The sequence below is a fragment of the Talpa europaea genome (genome assembly GCF_964194135.1).
Source record: "Talpa europaea genome assembly, chromosome: 10".
NCBI lineage: Eukaryota > Metazoa > Chordata > Mammalia > Eulipotyphla > Talpidae > Talpa > Talpa europaea.
Window position 1 is genome coordinate 29940528 of NC_140077.1, and position 16837 is coordinate 29957364.

The 16837-nt window shown below is 43.8% G+C and overlaps 1 protein-coding gene across 1 annotated transcript in view; it reads right to left on the reverse strand.

The window, feature by feature from the left end:
* The window catches only part of WDFY4 (WDFY family member 4), a gene marked incomplete at both ends in the record, with an annotated part of 204919 nt that overhangs the window by 58532 nt on the left and 129550 nt on the right, over positions 1 to 16837 (reverse strand). Inside the window, 4 exons of the mRNA XM_084245258.1 lie at positions 1672 to 1734; positions 3234 to 3319; positions 5866 to 5986; positions 10436 to 10584. Of these exons, the coding sequence (XP_084101384.1) occupies positions 1672 to 1734; positions 3234 to 3319; positions 5866 to 5986; positions 10436 to 10584 (419 nt within the window). The remainder of the gene's footprint in view (positions 1 to 1671; positions 1735 to 3233; positions 3320 to 5865; positions 5987 to 10435; positions 10585 to 16837) is intronic.

Here is a 16837-nt window from a genome sequence, read left to right on the forward strand (position 1 = left end):
AGCCTAGGAACGGGGCTCCTTCAAAGGCTACCTTATTTTGTCACTTTCCATGAGTTAGAGATGCATTTTCTCTGGAGCACTGTGTGCTGTTTCCAAAAGACTCCAGCAGCTTTCCATTTTATATTCCCCAAAGGACCCCATGCTTGGAGCTGTGCTGGGAATGTGCCAGGGATAACAGAGAATGGCCCTGGAAGGTCCTGTTCCAATAGGGCTCAGATGGCCACAGTGGAAAATATAAGCATGAGGGTACTAAAACCAGAAAAGTGCCCAGCTGTCCCACAGGTGCAAGTTAGAACCCCACTTGGTGTCAAGGGTCACCCTTATAGATGAGGAATAATTTCCTCACATTTGACTCAATCCAAGCCAAGAATCATCTTCTTGCTACCTGGCATTCATTTTTTGTTCAGACCCACCAACTTAAGTGGTCATGGCCTCAGTTCACCTTCCCTTCTATGTTCTTCCCTCTGACCCCTCTGTCTGCCCTTCTGTATCTGGCGAAGAAATTTGGAAACTCATTTATTTGAATGAGATTTGCATTGTTGGGCTAAAGCGCCCCCAAGACTCTGAGCACAGCAAAATAGGAGTGGACAGAGTTTCATTCAGCTGAGCTGTATTACCTACTTGACATCTCTACAAGAGGGTGAGCAGAAACAAATGGGATTCTGCGAGAAATGACTTATATAAAAGTTGACACATGGAGAAAGTAGTTCCAGGGTAGAGAAGATGAACATAGAGATCATGGGTGCTGGCTCCCGGGAGCACTCTGCAGGGAGCAGTGGATGTCCATCTGCTTCTGTTGACACTCTGGCATTCACCCCTCTTATGGTAAGAGAACCTTGATTCTCTTAGGGGAGTACCCACCCCTTAATTTGGTCATGTTGGTGGTGGTATTGACTCTACCCTAGAAGAGGGCATGCCACGCTGATCTGGCCAATGAAAGCACTCAGTGGCCTCTGGAATGGGTACTAATCTAACTTTAAGCAAATGAAAATCAGTTCTGGGATTTTTGCTGAAATTACTGGGACAGAGCACTCCCCATGTGGTAGAATTCTTAAGTAATTGACTACCAGTCTGAAGTAATTGAGGACACGGTGCCATTAAGCTACAAGAGAATGCCAAGCATGGAGCTAATCCAGGGATAATCCTCACCATGAGAAGGAGAGGCATGGCATCCTCTGGGCTTACTGACCCAGTAAGGAATTGTGAATATTTGGCTTGTTACTCTGTCAAGAGCAGACACCACGCATAACAAACTATTGATAAGTAATTTTGAATGACTTGGTGGCATCCATTCCAGGGTCACTTATAAGTATTTTGAATACCACTACTCCCGGGGACACCCCTCCTAGCCTTGTGTCCACACATGCCTGGAAAATAACAGCAAACACTATGCTCTTCCTATTCTTCTTAACTAAAATAAAAGTACCTGCTGATTGTGAATTGGCTTTCTAGAGAACTGGGTACTTGTAGAGGGGCCCTTGGGAAGCAACTGTAAGCATTTCTTTCCCTGGGAAAGATGCTCTTAACAACATAGATTCATAAATTAACATTGAATTCACACAACATTGTATGTTAATTTAGCTGGGCCTGGGCGGACACCTCTGCCCAGAGCAATGGACCAGAAATACCAGCAAGAGGTCCAGACACAAGGGTTCACCCCCACACCCTTACCTTAGATTGAGGGTGTCCTCCATGATACCTCTCCCCTTCAAGTTGGATTGGAAAGAACAAAAGCTAGACAAACAGGGAAAGGATCATTCTGTCAGTAGAGTCAAGACTCTCCCACAACCAGGTAGACTTTTCAGAGCCAGGCAAGAGATGGGTCCTTTTTGCCCCTCCATACTCCAGCTTGCCCCCAGGTGGTGAACAGCAGACTTGGGTATATCTCTGAGGCACCCCATCCTCAGCAACCTCTGACATCCCATACTCCAGCCTCAATAACAGTGAGACAATAAAACCATAGTCATAACAAAATAAAGTGTTTTAGATCCCTCCTCTGAACCACGCACTTGACATTTCCATTGCCAATGTCAGCAATCACTGCTGTATTCTGGGACAAATGCCAAGTTACTGTAAGGTTTCTTGAGCATGGTGGGGGGCAACTGGGTAGTTTACTGTAGGTAATGTTTGCCCTCTGAGCAGTGAATGGGCAAAACTTCTAGATTAGCTGTGAAAACCTTAGTTTAATACATAGAAATCGCAAAGGGAAATGAATGTGAGTGAGGTTCAGTATTGTATGTTCTACTTTGATTTGGTCTAAAACAGAATTTTCAGACAATTTCAGGAGGTGATATAACAGCAGTCCTTGGAAAAACCTCAAAGAGGGACTCACAGTCCACAGAGATGCATCCAGAACTGGTGCAAACAGCCTCTCTTTGGGAGTTGTTTTTCTCTACTCTGGCCCAGTCCTTTGGACCCAGCCACGGGTCCTGATGCCAGTGACTGGTGAGTGCCAACAGGAAGTCAAGGCTAGAGCCTCTGAGCACAAAATGGGACTTCCCAGGCCAGGATGTCAGACGACACCTCAAAACTTCCAGCCTAAAGTGGAGCAGAGCATAATATGCTCCCCCAAGTTCTGTGTGATATGTTTACTGCTAGTAATCTACTTTCCCTTCTGTCCCCTGTAGATCCTCTATAAGTTGATCTATTGTCCATAATTTTAGTGATAATAAAAATAAATAACCATTACTGTTAAAAATTTAGGCACTAGCTTAAATTTCTAAGATTGATTAATCTATTTGGAGAAAGAGAAATTAAACTAAAACAGCAGGCTTCCTCTTTAAGGAAAAAAAAACTGTTTCATGCAGAAGTGGGAAATCAGTTTTTTGGAATTCTTTCCAATGAAATATGAAATTGGAACAACTAAAATTGGCAGCTGGGATCAAAAAGAAAGATTAAACCCAAAAAATATTACTTGGAAAATTAAAAAATAAAGCCAGAAAATGCTGGAAGCCCCATCAAACAGCCAGTTTCTTAAATACGTTGTGTCTGCACAATTTTTCTCCGATCAGTCATTACTTCAGCCCATAAATTGGAGCCTGTTTCCCAGGGTTTGGGGAGAACACATCTTTTATATCTTTCTACTTTGTCCCATGATTCAACAGTCCTGTGGGTCAGTAAGTTCTTCCTTGTGTCTAACCTAAATCTTGCTTGCTATGGGTTAAGATCAATTATCCTAAGAACAGAGCTGGATAGTCTCTTGTTTCCTCAAAGAAGGGTTTTTAAATTCTTACCTTTTGAAGGCCTTACTTCGATCACCATTGTGGAAGACAAGAAACTTGGAATATCCATTTCGGAAAAAGATCTCCAGGGCTATGTCCTGTAAAGAGAAATATCCTTTACTATTCCTGAAGTTTCCTAGAATGCAGACACTCCCAAGTAGCAGAGCCACTGGCAAGGAGTCTCTTGGTTTGGTGTCAAAGATGAGCAGGAGGACAGGGGGCCACAGGGTTCTTTTCACTGAACAGCGAAGCAGGAACCCCACTTCCCAGACAAGCAAAGAACAGACAAAAAGAGGTGCCCAGTGACACCTTTGGGCACTTTCACTTCTGGGTTGTGGGTCAGTTTCCTGAACTAGCGGGTCACCTTAGAGCAATGCTAGGGATTGTAACTCCCAATCTGGGAGCACCGTACGCCAACCTACAGACTGGAAGGCCAGGGAGCTTTGCCAAGGCCATTCTGATGTGGTCCCTCTGTCATAGCAACGTCAAGATCAAGGGTATTTCGTTAATGCCTGAATGAGCTCTGCATGATTTTTTTCTATTTTCCCTTCCTCATCTCTTCTTTCCTTCCCCTCTATCCCAAGCTTTGTAAAACTATTTGGAATAGCTATATTAAAATTCATAAAGGAAGCGGCTCAGGGATGGCAGGGGTCAGGGAAAAAACTTCCAGAAAGGGCCGAGGAGGAGTGAGGCCTGGGTATGGAGATACAAATGGGGTGGGTGAGGGTCAGACTCAGAGATGTGGTCCTGCGTCCAACAGGCAGGTCCTGCTTGTACCTGGCTGGAAATGAGTTCTCCGAGTCCAGTTCATTAAGCTCCTGAGCAAAAAGAAAATTATTTGTAATGATGCTACGAGCCCCCTCTGTCTGCATGTGCCTCAGATTTTTTTTTTTTTTTATGAAATAGAAATAGAAATAGTGATGACTATAGAAAGTGGAGAAGCTACAGCTTGGCCCCGCAACCATAATGCATAGGTCCTGACCTTCTCCTGGAGAAGTCAAGGCAGGACCAAAGGCAGCCTTGCTCACAAAGTTCTCTCAGGGCCACTCTCTCACCCCCTTGGCCATACTCATACATGCCCTCTGACTTCTGGCTTCACCGTGTCAGCCTATCCAGCCACCTGGAAACAACCACACTTATGGGGGGGAAAGAAACTCACTCATGCCTTTTGCTACGACATATGTATATGTGTATACATACATGCAAACATATATGTACAGTACACACATATATATTCATGTATGTGTGTATATGTATAACCTGTAAGGACATATAATCATAAAATGCTTTTTGAGTACATACATTTATGTGCCAAGAATGTGTTATGTACTATATATGTACTATGTATGTATGTGGAAAAAACAAAGCATAGGCTCCTTTTTACTGGAGGGTAATGGAAGTCCGAAGAGGTGCCCAAAAATACCCAAGTGGCAGATTCGTGGTCGGGAAGAGGACCGTGCTGGCCTGGAATCTTCAGGGTTGGGGTTTCTTCTGCTTATTCCCTTTTAGCTCATTCTCCTTGCACAGATGCACATTAAGATTGGGCCAAATGAGGTTTTTTTGTAGGCAAAAGCAGCAGAAAGGGAGGAAGAGGAGGAGGGCTGGCAGGATACTAGCAGCTTGCTGCACCCTTGTCAGCAGAGCAGCTAATCTTTTCTAGAATGACAGGATCTCCTGATAGGTTTCCCTGGGCTTCAGATCAAAATAATAAGGCTTTCTGCAGGATCATGTGAAAAATTATACACCCAGAAAATTGACAAATGAAGGCATTCTTATTAGTTTGTTAGGGCCTCAACGCTGCCCCTCTACCACCACCCCCAACCCCATACAAAGACCCTTTAGAGAGGAGCCACATTCTCCCCTTCTATAGGGTGACCTCACATCTCTTCCTTTGCCTGAGAGGCTCCTGAGAAAAAGCTTTGCTAATGCTGAGACGGGTTTGTGAAGGCAAAATGTCAGGCCAGTGGGGCCTGGAGCTCTTCCTCCTCCCTTATCCACTGAGATGATCCTTCTAAATGGACTGATTTATGCCTTAGACTGTGATTAGTTTACCTCAGAGCTCTGCCTCTGAAAGGAATTGGCTCTGCTTAGCACCTGGATGAGTCCCTGAAGGAAATGGGTGAGGCTCTGGGACTCTGGTGTAAAGGGACAATCATATCTCTAAGCCACTTGGCTCCTGAAAATGACCAAGACCTTAGAGATAGGTGAGGCAGTGGGGAGGAAGGCTGGCAGCTGGCAGCCAATGGTAGGGGTCCTGCCATCAGAATAGAGCAGACTCGCACTCAACACATAGTCATCAATTCTGCAGGAAGCAATGGAGCTGCCCTGTCCTGTATTCTTGAATCTGCACATGAAAATAAAACAGAGGCACGATCCTAAACGATATAGTAAGGTAGAGAAGGGCCCAGCAGCCAAATGGGAAGTGTCTGGGGAGAGTATAGCAAAAGTCAGAACTCTGAGCTAGGAGAGCGAGACCACTGGGAGCCTAGGGATATCATGGGGTGTCCCAAGGGTATGGACTGTGTGCAGGCATGAAGGTGGATCATAGGGGTGTGTTCTTCACAATCAAATGGAACTTTGATGGTGCCTGAACCATCTCCCCATGAAGAGCTGTCCCTCCCTCTGGCCCCTCTCTGGGGCATACCTGCAGGAGGAAGCGTGCCTGCTGGAGCTCCCTGAGATCACCATAGCTGTGTCTCTGGCATGAGTAATGGTCGGAGGATCTGTCTTTGCTGCACATGTTGAAAATGAATGGATCGCTGATGCTGGAAAGGAAGCATGACATGTAGTGAGAAGGTGTCTGGTAGGCTCGTTCCCCTTCCTGCTGTTTCTGGGTATACAGGGAGGAGTTCTGTGATCATTGACAACCAGGGTGCCAGCACCCACCAACCTGATAGATCCTTTCTGAGCACCTGTCTGTGTCATACCCACCATGAGGAGTATGCTGGGGCATTACCTTACCATGCCATTCTTTGTAGGGAAACCAAGAGAGACAAGGCCATCACACAGGCTGGCAGGAATTCCCCAATCAATGATCAATGGTGGTGGTGCTAAGAACTCGGACTTGGGCACCATACAGAATGGCCACTCTGGTGGAAAGGAAGGCTACCCTTGTGGGACTCAGCTTGAGCCTGGTGCTGAGTATCCTGCATAACCAGACCTCAAGGATGTGAACTCAGGCCCTTTGCAAGTCCTCCTGTCCCTACTTACAACAACCCTGCTCTGAGATGTATAACAGAATTGCTATAGGATTTATTGGCTACCAATGTGGCTTTGGTTCTGGATGCTTCTTTCTGCATGCTTTAATTCAAATCTGTTGCTGGATGAGACCCTTGATCCATTATTAATGCCTTCCTCTGGGACTAAACTGAGTTTCCCCTAAACTTTTCTGATGCCCAGTGGGGCCATTGTGATAAGTCAAATGGCTTCCCAGGTCAAGGCACCCAAGAGAGTGACAGTGAAGTCTCCTCTATGCGCCCATGCTTGCAGCAACACAGTGACCATCCCCTGTAGCTCAGCCCTGTGCCTGGTTTTTGCCAACAGACTACGAATGAGTTCAGTGGGTTATAGACCTAAACCCATGGCTCTGTTCTGGCTTCTTTCCTGGACCACTTGCTGGGAAAGTTTGCTGAGTGCACTGACAATTGTCATGCTCTGCTGTCCACCCATGTCTTCCCTGTTCTGTGTGTAACTGAATCCTCACATGAACCCTTCTAAGCATGTTATTGTTTTCAAATCAGAAATGAGGAAACTACATTTCAAAGAGAAGTGATGTTGCAAGGTCCTAAGGAACTGGCTTCAAATTCAGCTCCTCTGCTCTAAAACCCAAGCTCAATTAACAATTTCTGTTTCCCCCTGAGACAGAAAGGCTCTCTAACATTTACAAACCTCTTCCTTGTGGATCCCTCCTTCCATTTTAGTATGTGCTAAAAGATTCTGCCACCTAGGACTCTGAGACCCAGAAGACATGAGGAAGAATATTCTGGAAAATGCTTTTAGGAAAGAGCTTTCAAGATGAAAGATGTTTTGATTTTTCCTGCTTGTAGGAACTGAACCATCACATAGAGCAGAAATGCTCAGCCAGCCCCAAATGCTCAGGAAGAGTAAGTTATAAACAAACTTACTGAGTTCACTGACGTTAAGTCTAAATTGGGGTTCTGTTGGATGTACCATTGGTCACACAGCTATGGCTGGATCGCTTTGCCAACACTTTATTCTGTCATTCCGTGTATGAAATCAGAGTTCAAGCCCTCAAAATGAGTGAGTAGAAAGGAATAGCTGACCATGTTCTTTGTAAGGTGGAGCTGAAACTATTCAATTATTGTCGGAATTTATACCCAGAATCATTCTCTAGATCACAGCCTCTTTATCAGACTCACATATGACTCAACTCTTTATAGCTAGAGAGTCTATCACGGTGAGTAGCTAAGGCAAGTATTTGTTGAATTGAATTAAACAGAGAAATGATGCCTTAGAAAACTGACTATTGAAGTGCAGGAGATATCTCATTAAAAGCATCTGATTATAAAGAGCCAGTTGGATGGTTTGGATTCCCACCAAATGAGTCAAAGGCTATAGTTTGTGAGCTTGACTGTCACTGTGATGGACTGTGTCATTGTATCCCCTAATTCACAAAGAGGTATGTGGAATTCCTAAGCCCTAGTTAATCAGAATGTGACTATTTAGAAACAGGTGACTACCAGAGATAACAAAATAAAAATTAGTTCACTAAGAAAGTCCCTAATTCAATATGACTAGTCTCTTTACATAGAGGTAAAATTTGGACAAAGACACATAAACAGAGAAAATGATGTAAAAACACTCAGGGAGAATATGACCAGGGGTCTGGAGTGGCATATTTATAAGCCAAGGAATGCAAGGATTACAAAGAAATGCCAGAAGGCAGAGTTACAGAAGGACCTTCCTCGAGAGTTGTCAGAGGAACATGGTCTCACCAACACCTTTGATTTTGGACTTCTGGCCTCCAAAACTATGTGATGATAATTTCTGGTTTTTTTTTTTTTTTTTTTTTTTTTTTTTTTTTTAGGCCACTCAGATTTTGGTGATTTGTTCCAGCAGCTCTAACTAACATAGCATTATACCTACCCCATTCAATCAAGAAGGGATCCCACCGAAAGCAAAACACAAGCTTTTCAAAAATTCTTAATTTCTCAGGAAAGACCCAAAGTATACAAGTTCAGTCACTGCTGGATGTCTTAGTGTTCTTCAACTTTATCTGGAATATTTTATGGCACATCAGAGAGTCTCTTTCAAGGTCTAATGCTCAACTAACTCAGTTTGATAGCAATTTTTTAGAGAAACATTTCAGGGTTGAATTAGCTTTATTTTTAAATTATTTATGTATTTTCCTTAGTCTCCATGGTCAAAATAAGACTTAATCCCCATTGATCTGACATGATCTAATAGCCTGTCTCTGAGAACCACATTTCCATGAGTGCCAGCAGCTTCTGCAGTCAGTAGAGGAGATCTTGGAGGGAAAGCGCTGTCTGGTTAACAAATACTTCCTTGAGATATGGTGACTAAAATTACCTATGTAATTCCCAAATGGTGTTCTAGGATAGTAATTTGTTCTCACTACACTCCTACTTGCATTGTAGAAAACTGCATTTCCAGACATGGGAAGTTTCCCTTGTCACTACAAATCAAGAGAGTACATACAACCTGACGACTAGCTTCTATTAAAAGTGCATATATAGTAAATTTGACCATGATTAGCTGCACCTCATAAACACAATCTCCCTAATCAATAAGATCTTATCTAACACTAAGTCAATTTAAACCAGAGGTAGAGAGTGGAGCAATGGATTATGCAAGTCATTACACAGGCACGCAGCATATAGGTAGAGTTGAAAGCTTTCATCAGCTCTCAGAAAGGCAAGTCTGCAGACCCATTGTCCCTATTGATCAGTATCAATAAAACATGAGCAATAAGATGGGATGAGTGTGCCAAGTATTAATTATGCTCCTCCTGCCTTGGAAAAGCACAGAAAACTCCCAGCAATCGGTGAACATTTGGTATGAATAAAAGATGGAAATTAGCAGAGAGAAAAACACCAAGCATTTTAAAGCAAATCTAAATCAAAAGAGGATGGGCTGACACCCATCCTTCCACACCCCTTTAAACTCTTGCTTCCTGACATAGGCTGGAAGTGATATAACAAGTGGGAGTCAAAATTCTTAGTGACTGGCAGGAAAGACAATGGCTTCTCTTATCAACAGTATAAATTAGAGGTTCTCAAAGGGTGGTCCTGGACCAGGAGCATCAGCTTCAAATGAGAACTGAGAATATTAAAATCTTAGGCCCTACTACGGACCTATGGAATTAAAAGCTGGGATAAAGTGGGGCCCTGAAACCTATTTTAACAAATCTTCCAGATGATTTCCCAAAAGTTAGTTTGAAAGTCATTGGTCTAAGACGAAGTCTCGTCATCGTTTGGATCTTGGCTAGCCAGAGACGTCAAGGCCTATCTCTAGATAAAGAAGTCTTCATCCAATGTCTTTAGAAGCAAAGATCAAGTGAAAGCATATACTTGACAACTGAACTTCTAGTGAAAGTGCCAACATGCTCAATTTGATTTTGAAGAGTTGTACTTTATAAGCACAAAAGAATGAAGCAGTGTGAGTTAAACCTAAATAGGCCTTGATACTTAACCCACATGTGATCCTAAAAGAAGAACTTTAAAATTTCCAGCCAAAGATTTCTGGCATTAGTTGGTATTCAGTGACCCTTCAAATTTCTACCTCAATCTTGCCCATCCTACGGGACCCAGATCAATGCCCAACTACCCATGATGACAATGTGCTTCAAACTCTTTCCAAAAGGACTTGCTAATGCTGCCAATTGCCTCACAAATGATATCTTACATGCTATGAGCAATCAACAAGTCGCTTTATGAATGAGCTGATGAGACTGGATTCAATTACCCAAATCACCTAAGGAGAAATCCCGTTTGACCTATGGTGCATTCCATATCAGGAGAGGCACTAGGAGCTGCACCTTCTTATTCAGATCTTAGCTTTGAGGAACCATAGTCATAGATGCCTATACCTTAATGTTCTTCTGTTCTATCCCATGGCTCCATTTCAGGCCAAACCTGAGCCCACAGTAAGAACAAGGTGTGGGTGGGGAGAGGAGTGTAGGTAGCAGAGGTTGGGGATTGCGTAAGAGTCTTCCAGAGAAGTGGTGAACTCACTTGGATAAGCAGTGGTGGGTGCAGTAGACATCACCTATGGGAGAGAGGGTGAAGTTCTCGCAGATGTAGAAGTGCTGGCTGCCAAAGAGCAGGACCCCTTCGGAGACCAGGTGGCCCTGCACAATCACCAGGGAGAACTTCTTTGTCACCTGGAGGGAGAGGGCAGGAGAGTCAGGTGATACACATGGAAGCAAGCCCATCATTCTTGTTGAGGGTAGTGACTGACCACCCACTGGGTCTCGGAGGTGGAGCAGCAGCCTGTAAGGATGGTGGCACCATGGCCCAAGAGCTGCACTGCTGTGCACAGGTAGGTGCAGTTGTGTAGTTATTGATCTACCCAAGGCCACCCATCCCCACCAAGGTGTGTAGATGAGTGTTTATTGCCATTTTGAGTACATCCATATCCTTTCTCTCACTTTAAGTCTCTCCACACCTGTAGAGAACACTCTGCAGCTACCAGTGAGGGAATGTTTTGAGGTACAAGACATCTCTGTTACAGAGATGAAGGAACTTGTCAAGGACCAGGTGGGAGTGGCTGAGCCAGGACTAGAACAAGGTCTGTCTAGAACCACAAATGCCAGACTGGTTCTGCTATTTCTGCAAGTCCAACGCTCATCCCAAGAGTGTGCAGAGATGGAGTGTGATCCACCCTGACCCCTCCTCTCTCACTCGAGCTGCAACCCCCACCTTACTGAGGCCAGAATTCCCAAAACTTTAGGAATTACCTAAGCTGAAGGGAGCACCTAGCCAAAGGTCACCTCCCCTTCCCAGTGACAGTCTGTACCCAACAACTAGTCAACACAGAGTAGGAAGGTCAGACCCTTTGCCTTAAATCAGGTGAGCCCTTAAGAACAACCCCAGACCTCGATCTCATGGATCGAGGCCTTTACTGAGCAATCAACTCAGGTTGCTTCTGAGTTCTGCTTCTCCCTCCACAGGTCCCGTGGAACCCTCACTCCCAGTGAATGTCCTGCACATGCATCTCTGGTCAGGAAGCATAGATGGAGTGCTGGAGACAATGCTTGGAATGATCCAGCATTCTACTTGAAGTGAGGGATAAATTCCTTATATGGAATAATCCCCAGGGGAACAAGTAAGGGAATAAATATGTTCTAGATGACAGGAGCCCAAAGAAATCAAGAAAAAGACCTAGACCATTTTCTCAGGGCAAATCTGTGCCCATTCAACTGAACAAAAGAGGAAGGTAATTTTTTTTTTAACTATCTACTATATAACCATTGTAAACATTTACACAACATAGTCCTTACAACTGAGCAAGGAAGTTTTTACTACCCTATTTTAGAGATATAAACAAATAAGGAGGTCCTAGTGATAACTTTCAGCAGAGATCAGTCACCTAAAAAGTGACTGAGTCCAGAATTAAGCTAAGCTCCCTACTCACCTTTGGGAACTGGTGAGACCTAGAAAGCAGACTCCAAATGTCAATTCTCCTACTCCTGCATCAAATGGGATTCATCAAAGTCAGGGCCATGGCAGGAAAGGAAGATTCACCCAGGGTTTAATTCCAAGGCAAGTATTAACCACGGCAATTCAGGACATGACATTACTGAGCTACTTTTCCTAAGTGAGGGCCAGTGAGGAGTCTTGATTCCTACAGTGTATACTTTTAAGGAGATTCTATGACTACATAATCATGTTTCATGCATATTCTATTTTTTCAAAATAACATTCATATACTTACTGCCCTGCCTCTATTTTTTTTCCTTAAGAGCCCATCTTAGAAACCTTTTCAGATCACTTTTTACAGAGTTGTCTCATTCTTGTTAATAGGTGCAGACTATTCCTTAGCATGGATGTGCTACCATTTATTTAACCAATCCCCCATTGAATTGAGGTGTTTTCAAATGTTTTGACATTATGAGCAATGTTGCAGCAACCATCTTTGTACATATGCTCCTTTGAATACATGGGTAAATCCAAAGGTTAATTTCCTAAGAGTAGAATTGCAGGTCAAGGGTGTGGGCATTTTCAATTCTGACAGTTACTGGCAGATTGCCCTCGTGCAAGGTGGCACCAATTTACACTCCCACAGTACTGCTGGGAGGGTTATGCCTGGTGTTTACACTTTTTCTCTTGTACCATTGTACAGAATAAAGACCATCCTCAAGTTCACATGGTAAAACATGGTCCGAGGCCCCAGTCCTGTTCTATGTACCTCCCCAACCTTGCCCTTTCCATGATGCCTCACCCTCGCCCATGTTCTGCATGCCAACAAGGGCTGGAGCATATTCCTTTGAGCCCTAGTGCTTCCCTTAAGCAAGAATTAAGTAACAACTAGAATGAACCAAGCCACAAGAAAAATGTCTGGTGAGAGCTGGGTTAATAGCTTAAAAATTGATTCTGCTAGAAAAGAATGGCATTTTAAGAACTGGAAAATGAACCCAAGTGAACCATTACCTGCTCTTCCATTAAAATTAGCTCTGGGAGGGCTCCATCCCCAAGTTTACTCATGATTAAGAAATCCCTCATGCCATGATTGCATTGATCGCTTTAGAAAGAATGGAACCCCAGCTTTATAAGTAGATTTTTTAAAGACCAGCTAGATGATATATTATCACTTCTGATAGTTGGATAACTAAGTATGTGACCATGCGTGGACTCACGTATGATGAGGAGCAGGTTGTCTGGAAATGCAAAAATGTCAGAGCTGAAGTTCAAAGGGCAGCAATATGCTGGGACATTCCACAGAAGCCCAGGCCAGCCCATTCTGCATGAGTCTGGCCTCAGTGTTCACATCTGCAAAAGGGGAAGGTCAACTGGACATCTCAAGTTCGCCCCAGAGCTGGGATTGCTTTATTAGTCTGCAATCTAGGCAGATCCCTAACTTTATAGGTGGAGAAACAGAGCTGACTTATGAGATACCCAGTAACAGAACAAATGTGTCCATTCTCTCCTCTTTGTGAACAAAATGTACTGCAAAGAAAGCATTAGCCTTGCTCACAAGTATCACACATTCTTTTTCATACATCTTCTTGCCTAGACCATGTCATAAATACATTCTGCTATATTGGCATGTTGAACAAATATCTCAGGTTAAAAAAAACACAGATTGCTGACAAAAGTTTAGTAGGAAAGAGGGAAGAGATCATATCAATTATATTTCTGTTAGCTACTTATGAACTCTAGCATCTACTTTTAGATCTTACATACTTGGTTACTTTGAGATGGAGCATTCAGTCATACCAATAATCAAAGAAATGCATATTAAAGCAACAAAAAGATACTATCTTTTATATATCCATTTGGCAAATATGAGGAGAAATATCATATGTGGATCTTGGCAGTTGGTCTTCAGGCAGAGACAAGGAGCAGGGATGCCCCCTGCCTGCCTGTGTGTGCCACTTCCACAAATAGCCCTGGTTGCTTGAAAACAGTCCAGCCTTTCCGCCCTTCTCCAGCAGCTTGAAGGAAAGCAGGGGGAAATTATACCTGTGTAAGGTGAAATGCATTATAGGTCTGAAAACTGTTCAAAGCACAGTGCCTCACATAAGCTGCATTTATTAAGGATCTGCTTATTGGTAATGGAAATTGGAGCACATTTCTAGCATGGGAATCTCTGAATATTGTAAAACCTGTACCCATAGATCTTGGGCATGGGTTTTGGGCACATGCATAAGATTACCTAGGCAGTTTGTTCAAGTTCTTCTTCCCAGCCTACATTCCTAGAGGTTCCAATTCAGCAAGTGCAGCATGAGACACCTGGAACCTGCATTTTAATAAGCAGCCCAGATGATTCTGAAATAGGTGATCTGGGACCACACTTTGAGAAACTGACTCAGGGACACCAGGCTATGAAAGACGAGGTTCATCTTATGAAGGCATATTGCTCATCAGTTATTTGTTCATTTATTCATTTAACAGGTATGTTTTCAAAGTTTAGCCTGTACCCCAGGCACTAGGGACAGAGGGAGACAAAGCACAACTTCATGGTCTCACGGTCCAAGAGGAGAGAAAGTGAGAACAGCAAATTTGCATCACAATGTGGTGGGGAGCTGGGGGTATACAGGCATTCTGGGGCTCCAGCTGAGGCCCAAATGGTGTCTGGCCCAGATTGCATGAGAGAGGGGGCAGAGGTGACATCAAAGAAGAGGTTTCCAAGGAAGTGACCTCAAAGCTGGGGTATGAATTAAAAGAAAAAGATAGGGAGGAGGATTCCAACACACAGAGTCTTGAACCAGCTGGATATGTTTGGAAACTATAAATGATTCCATCTAATTGGGGTCAAGAGTCAGGGGTGTGTGAGTGTGTGTGTGTGTGTGTGTGTGTAGAAGGGTAAGGAACCCGAGTCCAGGAAGCTATAGGGCAAACCCAGGAGTGGCCTTGTACACAAAATGTGCCAAAGAGAATCTCAGAGGGTGTTAAGTGGGGATGACATGAGTCCTACATTTTAAAGGCAGTCATCATGTTTGCTGACAGGAAGTAATACATGAAAAGTTAACTCACTTCTTTACCTTCTACAAAGGGCCTCAGCTAAAAATACCTGGGAAGAGCTTGATGCTGCTCTCTGCTGTTCAGAGCACAAATCACTCCCTTTGAGCTCATTGCTTTCCACCAAGGTCATACTAATATTTTCCACTGAGTTTGTACTAAAAACAAATTGATGTTTAGTTTTTCCTGTGATTAAAGAGAATGGTAACAACAAAAATGACTCTTACTGGAGTTCTGACTCTGGCATAGGTTTGAAGTCCATTTTTCCAAATGGGGCTTTCTTTCTTAGAGTAGTTACAATGAGGAGGTACCAGCGGCCATTCCCAACCACACAGTAGCTTGATAAGGCCCACAATTAACATGCATTAGATAAAGCACACCTCACATCAACCGGAGCTGTTTGTAGAGAAACATGTTTGTGGTTCTGGGGAATCATTAATCAATGACGCAAAGGTGGCACAGAATAATTACTGTCCTAGGAATTGCTGGAGGCACATAGAGCTCCAATGTTCACACAAAAATTAATGACTTAAGCTGCTACCATCCTGAATCTCTGGCCTGCCTGTTTCCCCCTAGAGGCCTCCACCCAGAAGTGTGGACAGAGTCTCCTGGGCAGTGTCTACCAAGGTGTAAAAGCAAGCACTTCTGAGATGGGTGTGGGGAGGGAGTGTTCATCAGAGTCAGGGACTCACCATGGAGTTGCCTGCCCAGTTTACATGGCAGGGGCTTGTAATTACCCTGAGTATGCACACATACATGCTATGCAAACCCTGCCCCTTGTGGGTACATTTTCAATTAGAAATGTGGAAAAAGCACAAGGCCCAAAAGGTTTTATGGAGATATCTAAATTAGGGGAATGCCCAGTTTACAACTAATGCTTGCTACAAAACATCTCTACACAGAAAGTACCAACCCAGAAAATGCAGAGGAAAGCCCCCACTACCTGCCACCTGCCGTCCCAACATGCCCACATACATTTGCTGTGGGAAGACTTTCTGTATCTTTGCTTGAATTTGCTCATGGTCCAAGGATCAGAGCAACAATCGTTCCTTTCTCAACTTCCAATTCCTATTCTGGGCAATAAGCATAATGGAACAGGATTAAAGCCGTGGGGACCAAGCATTAGGCATGTCCAGGTGGGCAGGTTGGCACATGCTTGGTCTGTGTGATGAGGGGCCGGGAGTCTGCCTTCCTGGGCCAGGTGCAAAGGAAGTACAGTGGGGCCTGGGACCAACAGCTCCAAGCCCCAAAGTGGGTGGCTACTGGAGGATAGTGTGTGTGGAGTAGAGCTTTCGTAACTTGCCCAACACAGTGAGTTGAGAGATGGTAGAGAGAGTGAACAACCTCATGACCTTGGAGTAAGACCTGCCAACATGCAACTTCAGCACTGTGAGTGTCTAATCAGAGAATGGGCTGAACCATGTTGTGCCTGGACTTCTCAGATAATAAATGTGCTTTGTTTTAGTAACTATATCTGTGGTAATTTGTTATGGCAGGAATAGAAAATTAATATACCAAATAGAACCAAAGCAGTGCCATTGCTTTCTTCTAAAAACAATTCCTTCTCTTCTTCTGAAAAGAACCAATATGGGGACAACATATAATTCAGTGTACACTATCAGGAGAGTAGGAAGGAATGGCTGGACTTGATACATGTTTGACATGCACCCTTCACATCAGGGTTTATCACCTGGACACTATAGATATTGTGACCTGGATGATTATTTTCTGGTGGAAGGCAGAGCTGACCTGAGCATCATAAGATGTTTAGCAGCAGTGGCCCTGGCCTCTGCTAGAAGCAGATGCTAGAAGCACCCCTCCCTCCACTTGGTCACTGTCTCCAGACTGGCAAATGTCTTCTGAAGGTAAAGTTGCTCCCTGTTGAGAAACACCACTTTATATAATCCTTTAAATGCATAAGGCAAAGAAAAGTTTCTACAGAAAGCATCGATC